This window comes from Rhincodon typus, chromosome 13 (assembly GCF_021869965.1).
Source record: "Rhincodon typus isolate 14 chromosome 13, sRhiTyp1.1, whole genome shotgun sequence".
Classification (NCBI taxonomy): domain Eukaryota; kingdom Metazoa; phylum Chordata; class Chondrichthyes; order Orectolobiformes; family Rhincodontidae; genus Rhincodon; species Rhincodon typus.
The window spans coordinates 53,918,187-53,932,333 of record NC_063344.1 but is presented as its reverse complement, the minus strand read 5'-3'; the positions used below and the strand labels follow the sequence as shown (position 1 = coordinate 53,932,333).

The 14,147-nt window shown below is 42.2% G+C and overlaps 1 protein-coding gene across 1 annotated transcript in view; it reads right to left on the bottom strand.

Moving 5' to 3' along the window:
* clstn2a (calsyntenin 2a) overlaps positions 1-14,147 on the bottom strand; it is a 353,207-nt gene that overhangs the window by 120,740 nt on the left and 218,320 nt on the right. Inside the window, exons 4-6 of the mRNA XM_048604120.1 lie at positions 7,054-7,249; positions 2,099-2,307; positions 495-644 (exon numbers count right to left, since the gene is read on the bottom strand). Of these exons, the coding sequence (XP_048460077.1) occupies positions 495-644; positions 2,099-2,307; positions 7,054-7,249 (555 nt within the window). The remainder of the gene's footprint in view (positions 1-494; positions 645-2,098; positions 2,308-7,053; positions 7,250-14,147) is intronic.

The window sequence follows — 14,147 nt, the reverse complement described above, 5'->3', positions numbered from 1 at the left end:
TTCCTCTTTTACAATATTCCTTAAAGTTTACCTGTTTGATCAAGCTTTTCATCATTTGATTATATATTGCGTTTTGTCAAATTTTGTTTGATAATGCTCGTCACGTTCCTTATGATGTGTCAAGGAAAGAGATTATATATAATCAATTCAAAGAGGGAATCTATCATGCTTAGTCATGTGATCTGCTAATCACCTCTTTGAGTGAGAGTTTGAAGGGAAATAAGCATTAAAGAAGCAAGTGAAGATAAAATTCAATGGTAATGATTTGGCTACATCTGGATTTATTCTTAATACACTGTGGTCAGTTCACAACTGAAAAATATGCAATTACAATGTTGAATATTTTAGACACACTAAAAATTGCGTATGTCAACATTATCTCTTTGATATAATGACAACATTAATCAGATCTGTAATATTTTTCATTCCACTGTGATTTTCTGCAGTATTTGGAAGCAGTGCTAACAATGCAGAAATACATTAAACATCCTTACCTTGCCAACCTGGCTTACAAACTGGCTTAATTTCAATGTGAACTAACACATTTTCTGCCGCTTTTTTCTGACCACAATCATATGCTGTAACCATAAACTTGTATTGGTGCTGTTCATCATAGCTCAACTTCTCAGTATTCCTAATGTTGCCTGACAAAAAAAACCGGAATTATTGCTTTTACAATAACAGAAAAATGTCTCCTCAAGGGAAAAGGATGAGAAAATATATCAGCCTTCCCCGCAATACCCAATGCATGAGCAAAGGAAATATATTGTTATTGTAATAATTTTCAAACTTAAATATTGTTGTTAAAAACAAGTCTGTGAAGCTCAATACTTAAAAGCAGAAGGGGTCCTTTTGATAAATTTGTTCCAGGAAGTAAATCATTGGTCACAGGTTAGTTCAGACTGCATTATCATTTTAAACATCTCCTCTCTGTCTGACTTTGTTTGTTACATCACATATGTTCACGTACACCCAATATTGCAAAAAGTAATGAAAACCATCACAATATTACAGATAAATTACTTAACTATGTGTTACAAATTAATTCATGAGGAAATTGCTGGTGATATTTCATGGTTATTAAGTGGAATCGGCCTCTCCTACACCCACGTCTTCACAGTGCTCCTGCTCATACTATGAAGATGTTCTCTTTTGTTTACTCCTGTCTCACAGATTTTTCATGCTATTTTCTTCCAGGTACAATCACCTACATCTGCACCTGATTTTGCATCTCATTTCATGTGATGACAAATTCCTCCTCCCTCTACGAGGCATACAGTCATACAGCATGAAAACGGACACTAGTCCAACTAGTCCATTCCGAACGTAATCCCAAACAGAACTGGTCCCACCTGTCTGCTCCTGCCCCATATTCCTCTAAACCTTTCCTATTCGTGCAGTTATCCAAATGTTTTTAAAACATTGTAATTGTGCCCACATTTACCACTTCCTCGGGAAGTTCATTTCTCACACGAACCACCCTGCGTAAAATATTTGCTCCTCATGTCTTTTTTAAATCTCTCTCCTCTCACCTTAAAAATGTACCCCCTAGTCTTGAAATCCCCCTACAATTACACCTGTCTATACCCCTCATGATTATCTTCTTAATCAAGACACACTGAGTTTTGAAAGTTTAAAGAATCCCTCATTGGAATTTTTATTCACATTACAAGCTTCAAAATTTTAAGAAATAGAATTTTGAAAAACTTTGGAATTCAAGCTTGAATTATCTCATTGCACCAAGGTACCAATGAAATTTTTGTAAATAAAGGCTAATTCTGGAGGGTAGGAAAGTGTGGCAACAAATTCATATGGAAAGGTACAGGATCAGGTTTTTCATCTTCTCGTACAGGGAGGGGGAAAAGTGCTGCCACTCTGCTGAATCACTCTGAGTTCCTCGTATCTTGCCCTTTGCTCATCCTAACTTGAAGTTTCGCTTGGTCATTCATTCATTCAAGATGTGCGGCAGCAGGGCAGAAATCAAAACACATTGAAAATTTTAAGAGGAAGACGATATGGTGAAACTCTTGTGAAACAAGGGGACAGTTGCTCCACTTATAACAAAGAAATACAGTATATTTAATTTGTTGGAACTTACCATTCCTGTCAATAGCATATGGCACATCAGGTGTGACAATTTCATAATTGCAAATCTGGCTATATTGTGGAGAGCAATCCTCATCCACAGCTTCCACCTGCAATATGTTGTCATACAGTTTCCCTTCTGTGATCACACCTTTGTATATTGTCTCTTTAAATGTTGGTGTGTATTCATTGACGTCATTCACTTGAATGTGCACTACTGCCCTGCAAACAGATCACAACACTTTTAGCTTTCCATTTACTAATGTCTTATACCGGTTTACATCTTATTTTATACAACAAGAAATGGACAGAAATTTATACGCATAAATCAAAATGTCATTGGTAATGCTTCAGAAAGAATTCTTATTTTCTATGAAAGGTTTGGCTCCACACAATTACCCAAGATGTTGCGAAGAAATGAAATAAAGTTGCATATAATAAAGCAACTTAAAAATACAGATAATGCAATAGGCAAGAACTATTTACACTTAATTGGAATTTAGACAAATGCATCTCCCTTACTCAGAGATTCTATTGATGATTAGGTTCTTAAAGAAAAATCCTAAATGGCGAAAGCAAGTTGAGGTTACATTTTTCCTGAAGAACACTGATCTCTCTTTGCCAATGCTGTACAGACAACCTGTGTTAAAGTATTCTAAGATAACAAGGTGTAGAGCTGGATGAACACAGCAGGCGAAGCATCATCATAGGAGCAGGAAAGCTGACGTTTTGGGCCTAGGCCCTTCATCAGAAATGGGGGAGGGGAAGGGGGTTCTGAAATAACTAGGGACAGAGGGGGAGGCGGATAGAAGATGGATAGAGGAGAAGATAGGTGGAGAGGAAACAGACAGGTCAAAGAGGCGGGGATGGAGCCAGTAAAGGTGAGTGTAGGTGGGGAGTTAGGGTGGGGATAGGTCAGTCCAGGGAGGACGGACAGGTCAAGGGGGCGGGATGAGGTTAGTAGGTAGGAAATGGGGGTGCAGCTTGAGGTGGGAGGAAGGGATAGGTGGGAGGAAGAACAGGTTAGGGAGGCGGGGACGAGCTGGGCTGGTTTTGGGATGCGGTAGGGGGAGGGGAGATTTTGAAGCTTGTGAAGTCCACATTGATACCGTTGGGCTGCAGGGTTCCCAAGCGGAATATGAGTTGCTGTTCCTGCAACCTTCGGGTGGCATCATTGTGGCACCGCAGGAGGCCCAGGATGGACATGTCGTCTGAGGAATGGGAGGGGGAGTTGAAATGGTTCGTGACTGGGAGGTGCAGTTGTTTATTGTGAACCGAGCGTAGGTGTTCTGCAAAGTGATCCCCAAGCCTCCGCTTGGTTTCCCCGATGTAGAGGAGGCCACAACGGGTACAGCGGATGCAGTATACCACATTAGCAGGTGTGCAGGTGAACATCTGCTTGATGTGGAAAGTCTTCTTGAGGCCTGGGATGGGGGTGAGGGGGAGGTATGGGGGCAGGTGTAGCACTTTCTGCGGTTGCAGGGAAAAGTGTCGGGTGAGGTGCGGCTGGAGGGGAGTGTGGAGTGGACAAGGGAGTCACGGAGAGAGTGGTCCCTCCGGAAAGCAGATAAGGGTGGGGAGGGAAAAATGTCTTTGGTGGTGGGGTCGGATTGCAGATGGCGGAAGTGTCGGAGGATGATGCGTTGGATCCGGAGGTTGGTGGGGTGGTACGTGAGGACGAGGGGGATTCTTTTTTGGTTGTTATTGCGGGGACGGGGTGTGAGGGATGAGTTGCGGAAAATGCGGGAGACATGGTCGAGGGCGTTCTCGACCACTGAGGGGGGGAAGTTGCGGTCCTTGAAAAACGAGGACAACTGAGATGTACGGGAGTGGAATGCCTCATCCTGGGAGCAGATGCGGCGGAGGTGAAGGAATTGGGAATAGCGGATGGCATTTTTGCAGGAAGGTGGGTGGGAGGAGGTGTATTCTAGGTAGCTGTGGGAGTCGGTGGGCTTGAAATGGATATCGGTATCTCGGTGGTTGCCCAAGATGGAGACAGAGAGGTCCAGGAAGGTGACAGAGGTGTTAGAGATGGTCCAGGTGAACTTAAGGTTGGGGTGGAAGGTGTTGGTGAAGTGGATGAACTGTTCGAGCTCCTCGAGGGAGCATGAGGCGGCACCAATACAGTCATCAATGTAACGGAGGAAGAGGTGGGGTTTAGGGCCAGTGTAGGTACGGAAGAGGGATTGTTCCACGTAACCTACAAAGAGGCAGGCATAGCTTGGGCCCATGTGGGTACCCATGGCCACCCCCTTTGTCTGTAGAAAGTGGAAGGAATTGAAAGAGAAGTTGTTGAGGGTGAGGACAAGTTCGGCTAAGCGGATGAGGGTGTCAGTGGAGGGGGACTGGTCGGGCCTGCGGGACAGGAAGAAGCGGAGGGCCTTTAGGCCATCTATATGGGGAATGCAGATGTATAGTGACTGGATGTCCATGGTAAAGATGAGGTGTTGGGAACCGGGGAATGGGAAGTTCTGGAGGAGGTGGAGGGCGTGGGTGGTGTCACGGACATAGGTAGGGAGTTCCTGGACCAAGGGGAAGAAAATGGAGTCGAGATAGGTGGAGATAAGTTGGGTGGGGCAGGAGCAGGCGGAGACAATGGGTCGACCAGGGCAGTCAGGTTTGTGGATTTTGGGAAGGAGATAGAAGCGGGCGGTGCGGGGTTGGGGAACGATGAGGTTGGAGGCTGTGGGTGGGAGGTCACCTGTGGTGATGAAGTTGTGGATGGTTTGAGAGATGATGGTTTGGTGCTCGGGGGTGGGGTCATGATCAAGTGGGCGGTAGGAGGAGGTGTCGGAGAGTTGGCATCTGGCCTCGGCAATGTAGAGGCCCGTGCGCCATACTACAACTGCACCTCCCTTGTCCGCAGGTTTTATGGTGAGGTTGGGATTGGAGTGGAGGGAGCGGAGGGCTGCACGTTCTGTGGGGGAGAGGTTGGAGTGGGTGAGAGGGGTGGAGAGGTTGAGGCGATTGATGTCTCGACGGCAGTTGGAGATGAAGAGGTCGAGGGAGGGTAGGAGGCCTTGGGGTGGTGTCCAGGAGGAGGGGGTGTGTTGGAGGCAGGAGAAGGGGTCAGTAGAGGGAGGGTTAGGCTCACGGTTGAAGAAGTAAGCGCGGAGGCAGAGTCGGCGGAAAAACTGCTCTAATGTCAGTTAAGTCAGCAGACATTTGAAATAAAATGGAGAGTCTTGGCAAATGAAGATTAAGAGAAATTTTGAATTCTTATTCCAGATCAGCAAATAATTTAGTGGTAACCAGTGATGACAAGCACAATTAGGACTCCTGTAATTTTTTTATACGAATCAAAAAATTACAAAGAATTATTTATTTTAATATCCTTTCATGTTCAGTAGATCCTGACAGCTGCTACACTGAACTTGATATAATGAGGCATGGGAAAAACAGGAAAACACCAGAAACAGTCAGCAGGTAAGCTAGCATCTGTCGTGAGACAGGCTGCTGAATATCAGTGGAGATCTCATCATGAAGCTCGTGGCACTTCTGCTTCAAATGTGCAATTTAGATTAATTTGTACACAGTATTGGCTTCAATAGTTTCTCCAAAACATTGATATCACTATTTTAATTAGAATTTTTTGTCTGATTTTTATTACAAAGTGAGTGTTTATTACATGGGCAGTCCTTTTTCACTCGGCCTTCCTGGCTATTAATGATACATTTATTGAGACTGCTGTGGATGGGTCACGTCTCTATGCTATAAGAAGGATGTGACACTGAAAAAGGTGCACAGAAGATTTACAAGACTGAAAGCATAAATGAATCAGAATTTCAAAATCACGAGTGGGCTATATAGAGTGAACAGGGAGAAATTGTTCCAGCTCATAAAAAGAACAAGAATGAGAGGGTGTAGAAATAAAGTGATTTCCAAAAGAAGCAAGGGTAAAGTGAGGGAAAAGTTTGTCACTCGATGAGTAATTGGGGTATGGAATGCAGTGCCTGGGAGTGTGGTGGAGGCTGGTTCAATTTAGGCAGCGAAGAGAGCCTTTGAAAGATTATTTGATTAAAAATAATGTGCAAGAACATGGTGAAAAAGCAAGAGGTTGGCACAAGGTACTGATTCTCATTTCAGGAGCCAGTGCATGCAGAATGAGCTGAATTGCCTCCTTATGCACCATAACAATTTTGCAATTCTATGTGTGGGTATACTTTGCGGGAGACAAATTACAGGCTGGATCTCTTCCCTCTTGAAAACATGTGGTTTGGGGTGACTTGAAAGGTCTTTAAAATTCTAAAAGGTTTTGGTGGCAAGCATACAAAAAAGAATGTTTCTTTTGGTGGAGAAGAGTATAACGAGAGCTCATCATTAGAAGATAGTCACCAAGAAATCCAATAGGAAATTCAAAAGTTACATTGTCACCTAAAGAGTGGTAAGAACCACAAACTAGATACACAATTGAAGCAAAAGGTAGAGATCATCAATATTTAGATGGGAATTTCTTTCAGTGGGCAGCAAACAATGGCAATGACTGCATGGGCCAAATGGTGTGTTTCTGTGCCATTTATCCTGTGTAATCCTATAAAAATTGTAAAATTAGATTCTAAATGACTATATATTACTCAATACTCTGAAGCCCACACCTTTAACAACTGTACAACATCTGCTGCATCAGAACTGTGTGTATAGGTACATTATTTTACAACTTTATACACGTCTTGAACTGTGGTGTCTATTATTTGACATTATCTATATCCATGGGTGTGAAGTGTGCTGCTCATTTGTCATCACTCATTTAGCATAATTATATCAAAGTTGCTTTCACCATTAAGTTTCCAGGACGTCTTTTGAAATCAAAATCATGCACCATACAAGAAATCAATAGAATTGGTCAGCTTAAAATCTGGCAAGGCTACACCCAGTCCATTTCCTATACTTATAAACAATCAATCTTCTCACCAATATGTCAGAAAAGTAACAAACTGATTCTGACTTTGTTAGGGGCAGGTTACCCACTTGTGTGATTTTTTCCAGTAAGTTCCACTAGGTCTGGCTCCACAGTCATATGCCTGAATGATGAATGTGTACTCTTTCTGAAGTTCACAATCAATTTGACTCTTTGCACGTATCAGACCTTCCCCAGATGTTCTGTTTAACACCACAGCTTCAAAAGGCACATCCTGCCCGTGGATTTTAAAAGCACAAATCTCACCTGTAATAAAAAAAAGTTTGTGTGAACTGTGTGCAATATATATTATAGGCATCTCAATTTGAAAGAGCTTGCCAGAAGTGAAAACGATTAGCTTGAACTGTGATTTATACCGAATGTTTATTTCTCATATTACAATCATCTGTTTTCAAATAATCAAAAATAATTGAAATTTTGACTATTACTATACTATCAGATGAGTTGATCATATCTAGAAATTGCTATTTCATAAGGTGACAACATTTTTCCAATTGAGAAAGACTATTACTAGCTTACTTCAACAACTAAAATATTCCAACATCTCTATTCAATTGTTTTTGTTAATTATTCCCTTACTTCTATGTCTGGGAGTATATTTTAAGTATAATTACCCTTTGTGGGAAATTGAACTTCAAGTCAACAGTCCCAAAACCAGTTTGAACCTGCCTTGTTCAATTCCCACTATTTAATTTGAGGTAACATTCTGGCTTTATCTTTTATGCAGGTTTTGCTGTCTTAAATACACATGAAAGATTATGTCAAAGACATTGAAACACCAAAGATTTTCCTGCCTTGTTCAATACCTCATCAGACTTTGACACAAGGTTTAATCTTGTGGCTCTTCATTGGATTATTTTAGTTTTCTTGTTTCTTTGTAACTAGACTAGAAAAGGTATTTGAGTTGCAGTCTAACTGGGGCCTTTTATACTGAGTACTCTCAGTTCTGAGTTGGATCTTCTTGTTTTAGCTGGTGTGGTTCAATACTATTTTGGTGTTGATTACTGCTGCTCCCCGTTGATTGGATACATTCGGCACTGAATCTGTTCTGTCACATATATTCACTTCCTTAATGAAATTGTGTGCATCACAATTCCATCGCATCTACTTCTTCCAATTTGCTTGCCCCCTACTTAGAGCACAGAACATAGAACTGTACAGCACAGGAATGGGCCCTTCAGCCCACAAATCTGTGCCAAACATGACACCAAATTAAACTAATCTCTTCTGCCTGCCCTTGGTCCATATCTCTCCATTCCTTATTTTTAAGTGCTTATCTAAGAGTCCCTTAAATGACCTTATGCATTGCTGTCATCTAAGAAATCTGCATCGAGTTTCTGAATCCACGATAATGACCTTATTCAGAAATAGTATTGATCCTAACCCCATAACAGCCCACTCAGTACTACCATTTGAACAAATTTTCTAACACATTTCCTCAAAGATCACAGTTGGCCGATAAAGAAAATGTTGATTGCCCAAGATTTGGCAGCATTGGCTGTCATTTTGACAATGAATTACTTTTAGTTTTTTGAATCAATTCACATGTTATACTGGTACATGTAGCTTTTGTGTATATTTACTTGAATGGCAACCACCATTCAGTATGCAGTTTTTCAATACATCTCCTTCAGTAAAGTTTCAAAATTAAGCATGAATTTAACAACACATCATAGCATAATTTCTAGATTTATGTCCAGCAAATATGTGTGGTACTTTGAGTAATTACTTAACGTGCTGACTCACGCAAGACAAGCTAGACCTACATCTGCGCTCCATCTAGAATATCTTCGGATGTTTATGACATTTGCCGCACTGTATATTTTTGGCACCGGTCAGTTTTGATTTGACTAGCATGTTCCTAGAACAATAAGAGCAGCCGTAAGCCATTCAGCTCCTTGAGCATGCTCCACCATTCCAGATCACCACTGAACATTTAACTCATGCCGTAGTGCCATGCTATTCCTATGACCCTTGGTGTCACTAGAAACTAGAAAATCTATCCATCTTCGTCTTGAACTTACTTAATGGCTAAACTGACACAGACCTCTGGGATTGAGAATTCCAAAGATTCACTACCCTTGGAGTACATTCTTTTTCACCTCAGTCCTAAACGGCTTGCCCTTTATTCTGTGACAAAGTACCCTGGTTCTAGACCCCACAATCAGAGAAAATATCCTTTCTGCATCTTCTCTGTCTATCCATTTTAAGAATTATACAGCAAAAACGTCTTTCATTCTTGTAAACCCTAGAGGATAAAGGAGAATCTCCTTAATATTTCCTTATAGGACAGCCCACCATCACAGGAATCAATCTGATGAACCTCAATGGCAAATATAACCTTCCTTAGGCAAGGAGACTAGGACTGCAAATAATACCGTGTAAAGTCTGAACAGTGTTCTATACAACCAAGTCATGGTTTGTTTGTTCCTGCAATTGAATCCTCTTGCAATTAAAGCATACATATTGTTCACGTTTTGAATTGCTTGCTGCACCTACATACTAGCGATCAGTGACTTAGAGTCATAGTCATACAGCATGGAAACAGGCACTTCGGTCCAACCAGTCCATGCCAAACATAATCCCAAACTAAACTAGTCTCACTTGCCTGCTCCTGGCCCATATCCCTCCAAACCTTTCCCATTCATATATCCATCATAATGTCTTTTAAACATTGTAATTGAACCTGCATCCACCACTTCCTCAGGAAGTTCATCCCACATGTGAACCAACTTCTGTGTAAAAAAAAATTGCCTCATGTCTTTTTAAAATCTCTCTCCTCTCAGCTTAAAAATGTGCCCTCTAATCTTGAAATTCCCCATCTTAGGGAAAAGACGACTGCATCAACCCTACCTATACCTCTCATTATTTTATAACTTTCTATCAGGTCACCTCTCAACCTCCTACACTCCAGGGTAAAAAAGTCCCAGCCTATCCAGCCTTTCCTTATAACTCAAACTTTCCATACCCAGCAACATCCTCATAGATCTCTTCTGAACCCTCTTCAGCTTAATAATATCCTTCCTATAACTGGGTGACCAGAACTGGACACCGTACTCCAGGAGCAGCCTTGCCAATGTACTATACAACCTCAACATAATGTCCCAACTCCTATACTCAAAGGACTGAACAATGAAGACAAGCATGCTAATGTCTTTTCAACCATCCTACATATATGTGACACAAACTTTAAAGAATTATGTACCTGCACCTCTAGGTCCCTCTATTCTACAAAACTACCCAAGGCCCTACCATTAATTGTATAAGCCCTACGCTTGTTGCTATACCAAATGCAATACTTCAGATTGAACTCCATCTGCCATGTTTCAGTCAAAGACCCATTTCCTCAAGATCTCTTTGTAATCTTAGAAAATCTTCTTCACTGTCTACAATGCCACCAATTTTTGTGTCATCCACAAACTTACTATCTATGTCTTCTATAACCTCATCCAAATCATTTATATACATGACAAAGGAAACAGGACCCAGAACCGATACCAAGGTGTCTTTTCGACATCAGCACTTTTCAATCTCTCACCATTGAAGAAATACCCTACATTCTTGTTTTTTCATACCAAAGTGGATAACTCCACATTTTCCACATTATATTCCACCTTCAAAGGTCATGCACAGTCACTCAACCTGCCTAATTTACCCTTGAAGTCCAATCGCATCCTCTCCATAACTCTTATTATCACCAAGTGTTGTATCATCTGCAAATTGGAAATATTACAATTGGTCCCACATCCAAACCACTTACAAAGGTTGTGAAGAGCTGGGGGCCAAGCACTAATCCTTGTGGGCAGGGCTAGAGACAGAAATCAAAGGCTGCAGTGCTGCTCATGGAAGGGTCTCTGGCCTCAGCCCGCCCACAGCTTGTACATAGTTGCCCTACACTCAAACCAAATACAGAGGCCTTCTACAGTCCTGGTTATTGGCCATAATTTATCATCCTGTCCCGGGCCCTGCTTGTGGTACACCACTGCGCGTGGATCTCTTCTGATAAAGCATGACAAGTGGCTGCCTGTATGTCTGTGCTAAGGAGCTCATCGATAGGACAGTGTCAATAGACTTTGCCTCTGGCTGAATAGCCAAGTTGCTAACCAGCTTGGCAGGCCAGGTAAAGCAACACATGGATGCTGTGAGCATGCAAGTAGGTGCTAAGTGAGTGAGTGCTAACAGAGAAAGTGGGCATTTGTGAAATGTAATTTGGTCCAATCTGTGAGCTGGGGGCCTGTCAATGGGCAAAGTGTCCTTGCAGCAGCCTTCCAATACCCTGCAAGTGTGCTCTGCAATGTGAGTCTATGTTTCCTGCAACTATAATGGAAAGGTGCCATGATGATCATGAGGACTTTGCAAATGTTGGATGCCAATATCCATGGATGTGGGGTGTCAGCAGCTGGTGCCAATGGGTCATTCCAAGATGCTGTTTAGTTCTTCACATCATGGAGCAAGCAGCAAGCTGAAATTGCAAAGTAACCACTCTGATTTCCATTCAAGATTTCTCGACCTCCAGCTTGTTAGGTATGATAGGAAACTGAATATTAATGAAACAAGTTGGTTTCCCATTGAGTAACTCAGTACTGCCCAGGAGAAATTTCTCTCTCTGCCTGGCAAAATCAAACGATGGTGCGAGATGCTCTCTGAACCAAGACAGGTCCAATCTGTTACAAATCTCATCATTATCTACATCGTAAATCCGTATAAGATTCCCCAAGTTGCTGTGGCAAATTGTATTCTTGCATGTGTGTTACACTCTGGAGCTATGGCGAGTGACGACAGAAGCTATAACTTTCCTTCCTTCACAAGGCTGACCAGGAAGCTCTCCTCATCTTTCCAGCTGCAACTGGCATGTGGCAGGAGCATTTGCAAGTTGATACTCATCAAATTCATCTCCCTTTGCCTGAGGTTCAACTTGAACTTGGTGCTTCTGGTTTGGAGGCAGGGACGACACCCAATGTACCAAAAGGCCCCGCTCACCTCTCCCCCACCCCCCACCACCCCCGCCCCCCCAACCGCCAACCACCCATCACAACTGTAAGGACATAAGAACTAGGAGCAGGAGTAGGCCATCTGGCCCCTCGAGCCTGCCCCGCCATTTAATAAGATCATAGCTGATCTTTTTGAGACTCAGCTCCACTTACCTGCCCACTCACCATAACCCTTAATTCATTTACTGTTCAAAAATTTATCGAGCCTTGCTTTAAAAACATTCAGTGACGTAGCTTCAACCGCTTCACTGGGCAGGGAATTCCACAGATTCACAACCCTTTGGGTGAAGAAGTTCCTCCTGACCTCAGTCCTACATCTGCTTCCCTTTATTTTGAGGCGATGCCCTCTAGTCCTAGTTTCACCTGCTAGCGGAAACAACCTCCCTGCCTCCACCTTATCTCTTCTCTTCATAATCTCATATGTTTCTATAAGATCTCCCCCCATTCTTCCGAATTCCAATGAGTATAATCCCAGTCTACTCAATCTGTCCTCATAATCCAACCCTCTCAACTCTGGAATCAACCGAGTGAATCTCCTCTGCACCCCCTCCAGTGCTAGTATATCTCTTCTTAAGTAAGGAGACCAAAACTGCACACAGTACTCCAGGTGTGGCCTCACCAGGACCCTATACAGCTGCAGCAGAGCCTCCCTGTTTTTAAACTCCATCCCTCTAGCAATGGCAGACAAAATTCCATTTGCCTTTTTAATTACCTGCTGCACCTGCAATCCTACTTTTAGCGATTCATGCACAAGGACACCCAAGTTCCTCTGCATAGCAGCGTGCTACAATTTTTTACCATTTAAAACATAGTCCATTTTGCTGTTATTCCTACCAAAATGGATGACCTCACACTTATCAACATTGTGCTCCATCTGCCAGACCTTTGCCCACTCACTTAGACTATTTATATCCCTCTGCAGACTTTCAGTGTCTTCTGCACACTTTGCTCTACCACTCACCTTAGTGTCATCTGCAAATTTTGACACACCACACTTAGTCCCCAACTCCAAATCATCTATGTAAATTGTAAACAATTGTGGTCCCAACACTGATCCCTGAGGCACACCACTAGCCACTGACCGCCAACCAGAAAAACACTCATTTACCCCTACTCTTTGCTTTCTACTGGCCAACCAATCCTCTATCCATGCCAATACATTACCTGTAATACCATGCAACTTTATCTTATGTAGCAGCCTTTGGTGTGGTACCTTGTCAAATGCCTTCTGGAAATCCAGATACACAGCATCCACAGGTTCCCCATTGTCCACCATGCAAGTAATGTCCTCAAAGAGTTCCACCAAATTAGTTAAACATGACCTACCCTTCATGAACCCATGCTGGGTGTTTCCAATGGGACAATTTATATCCAGATGTCTTGCTATTTCTTCCTTAATGATAGATTCAAACATTTTCCCCACTACCGAAGTTAAGCTAACTGGCCTATAGTTACCTGCTTTTTGTCTACTTCCTTTTTTAAACAGTGGTGTCACATTGGCAGTTTTCCAATCTACGGGAACCACCCCAGAGTCCAGTGAATTTTGGTAAATAATTACTAGTGCATTTGCTATTTCCTCATCCTGGGATACATTTCATCAGGGCCAGGGGACTTGTCTACCTTTAGCCCCATTAGCTTGCCCAGCACTGCCTCCTTAGTGATAATGATAGTTTCTAGGTCCTCACCTGCTATAACCTTCTTGCCATTAGTTTTCGGCATGTTATTTGTATCTTCCACTGTGAAGACCGACACAAAATAACTGTTTAATGTCTCGGCTATTTCCTCATTCCCAGTTATTAAATTGGCCTTCTCATCCTCTAAAGGACCAATGTTTACCTTCGCCACTCTTTTATGATTTACATATTTTAGAAACTTTTGCTGCCTGTTTTTTATATTCTGAGCTCGTTTACTCTCATAATCTATCTTACTTTTCTTTATAACTTTTTTTGTGGCTTTCTGTTGGCCTTTAAAGATTTCCCAGTCTAATAGTTTCCCACTAATCTTTGCTTTTTTGTATGTGTTTTTTTCAATCTGATACTTTCCTTTATTTCCTTAGACATCCATGGCTGGCTCTCTCTTTTCCTACAGTTCTTCCTTATCACTGGAATATACTTCTGCTGAGCACTGTGAAAAACTGTTTTGAAAGTCCTCCA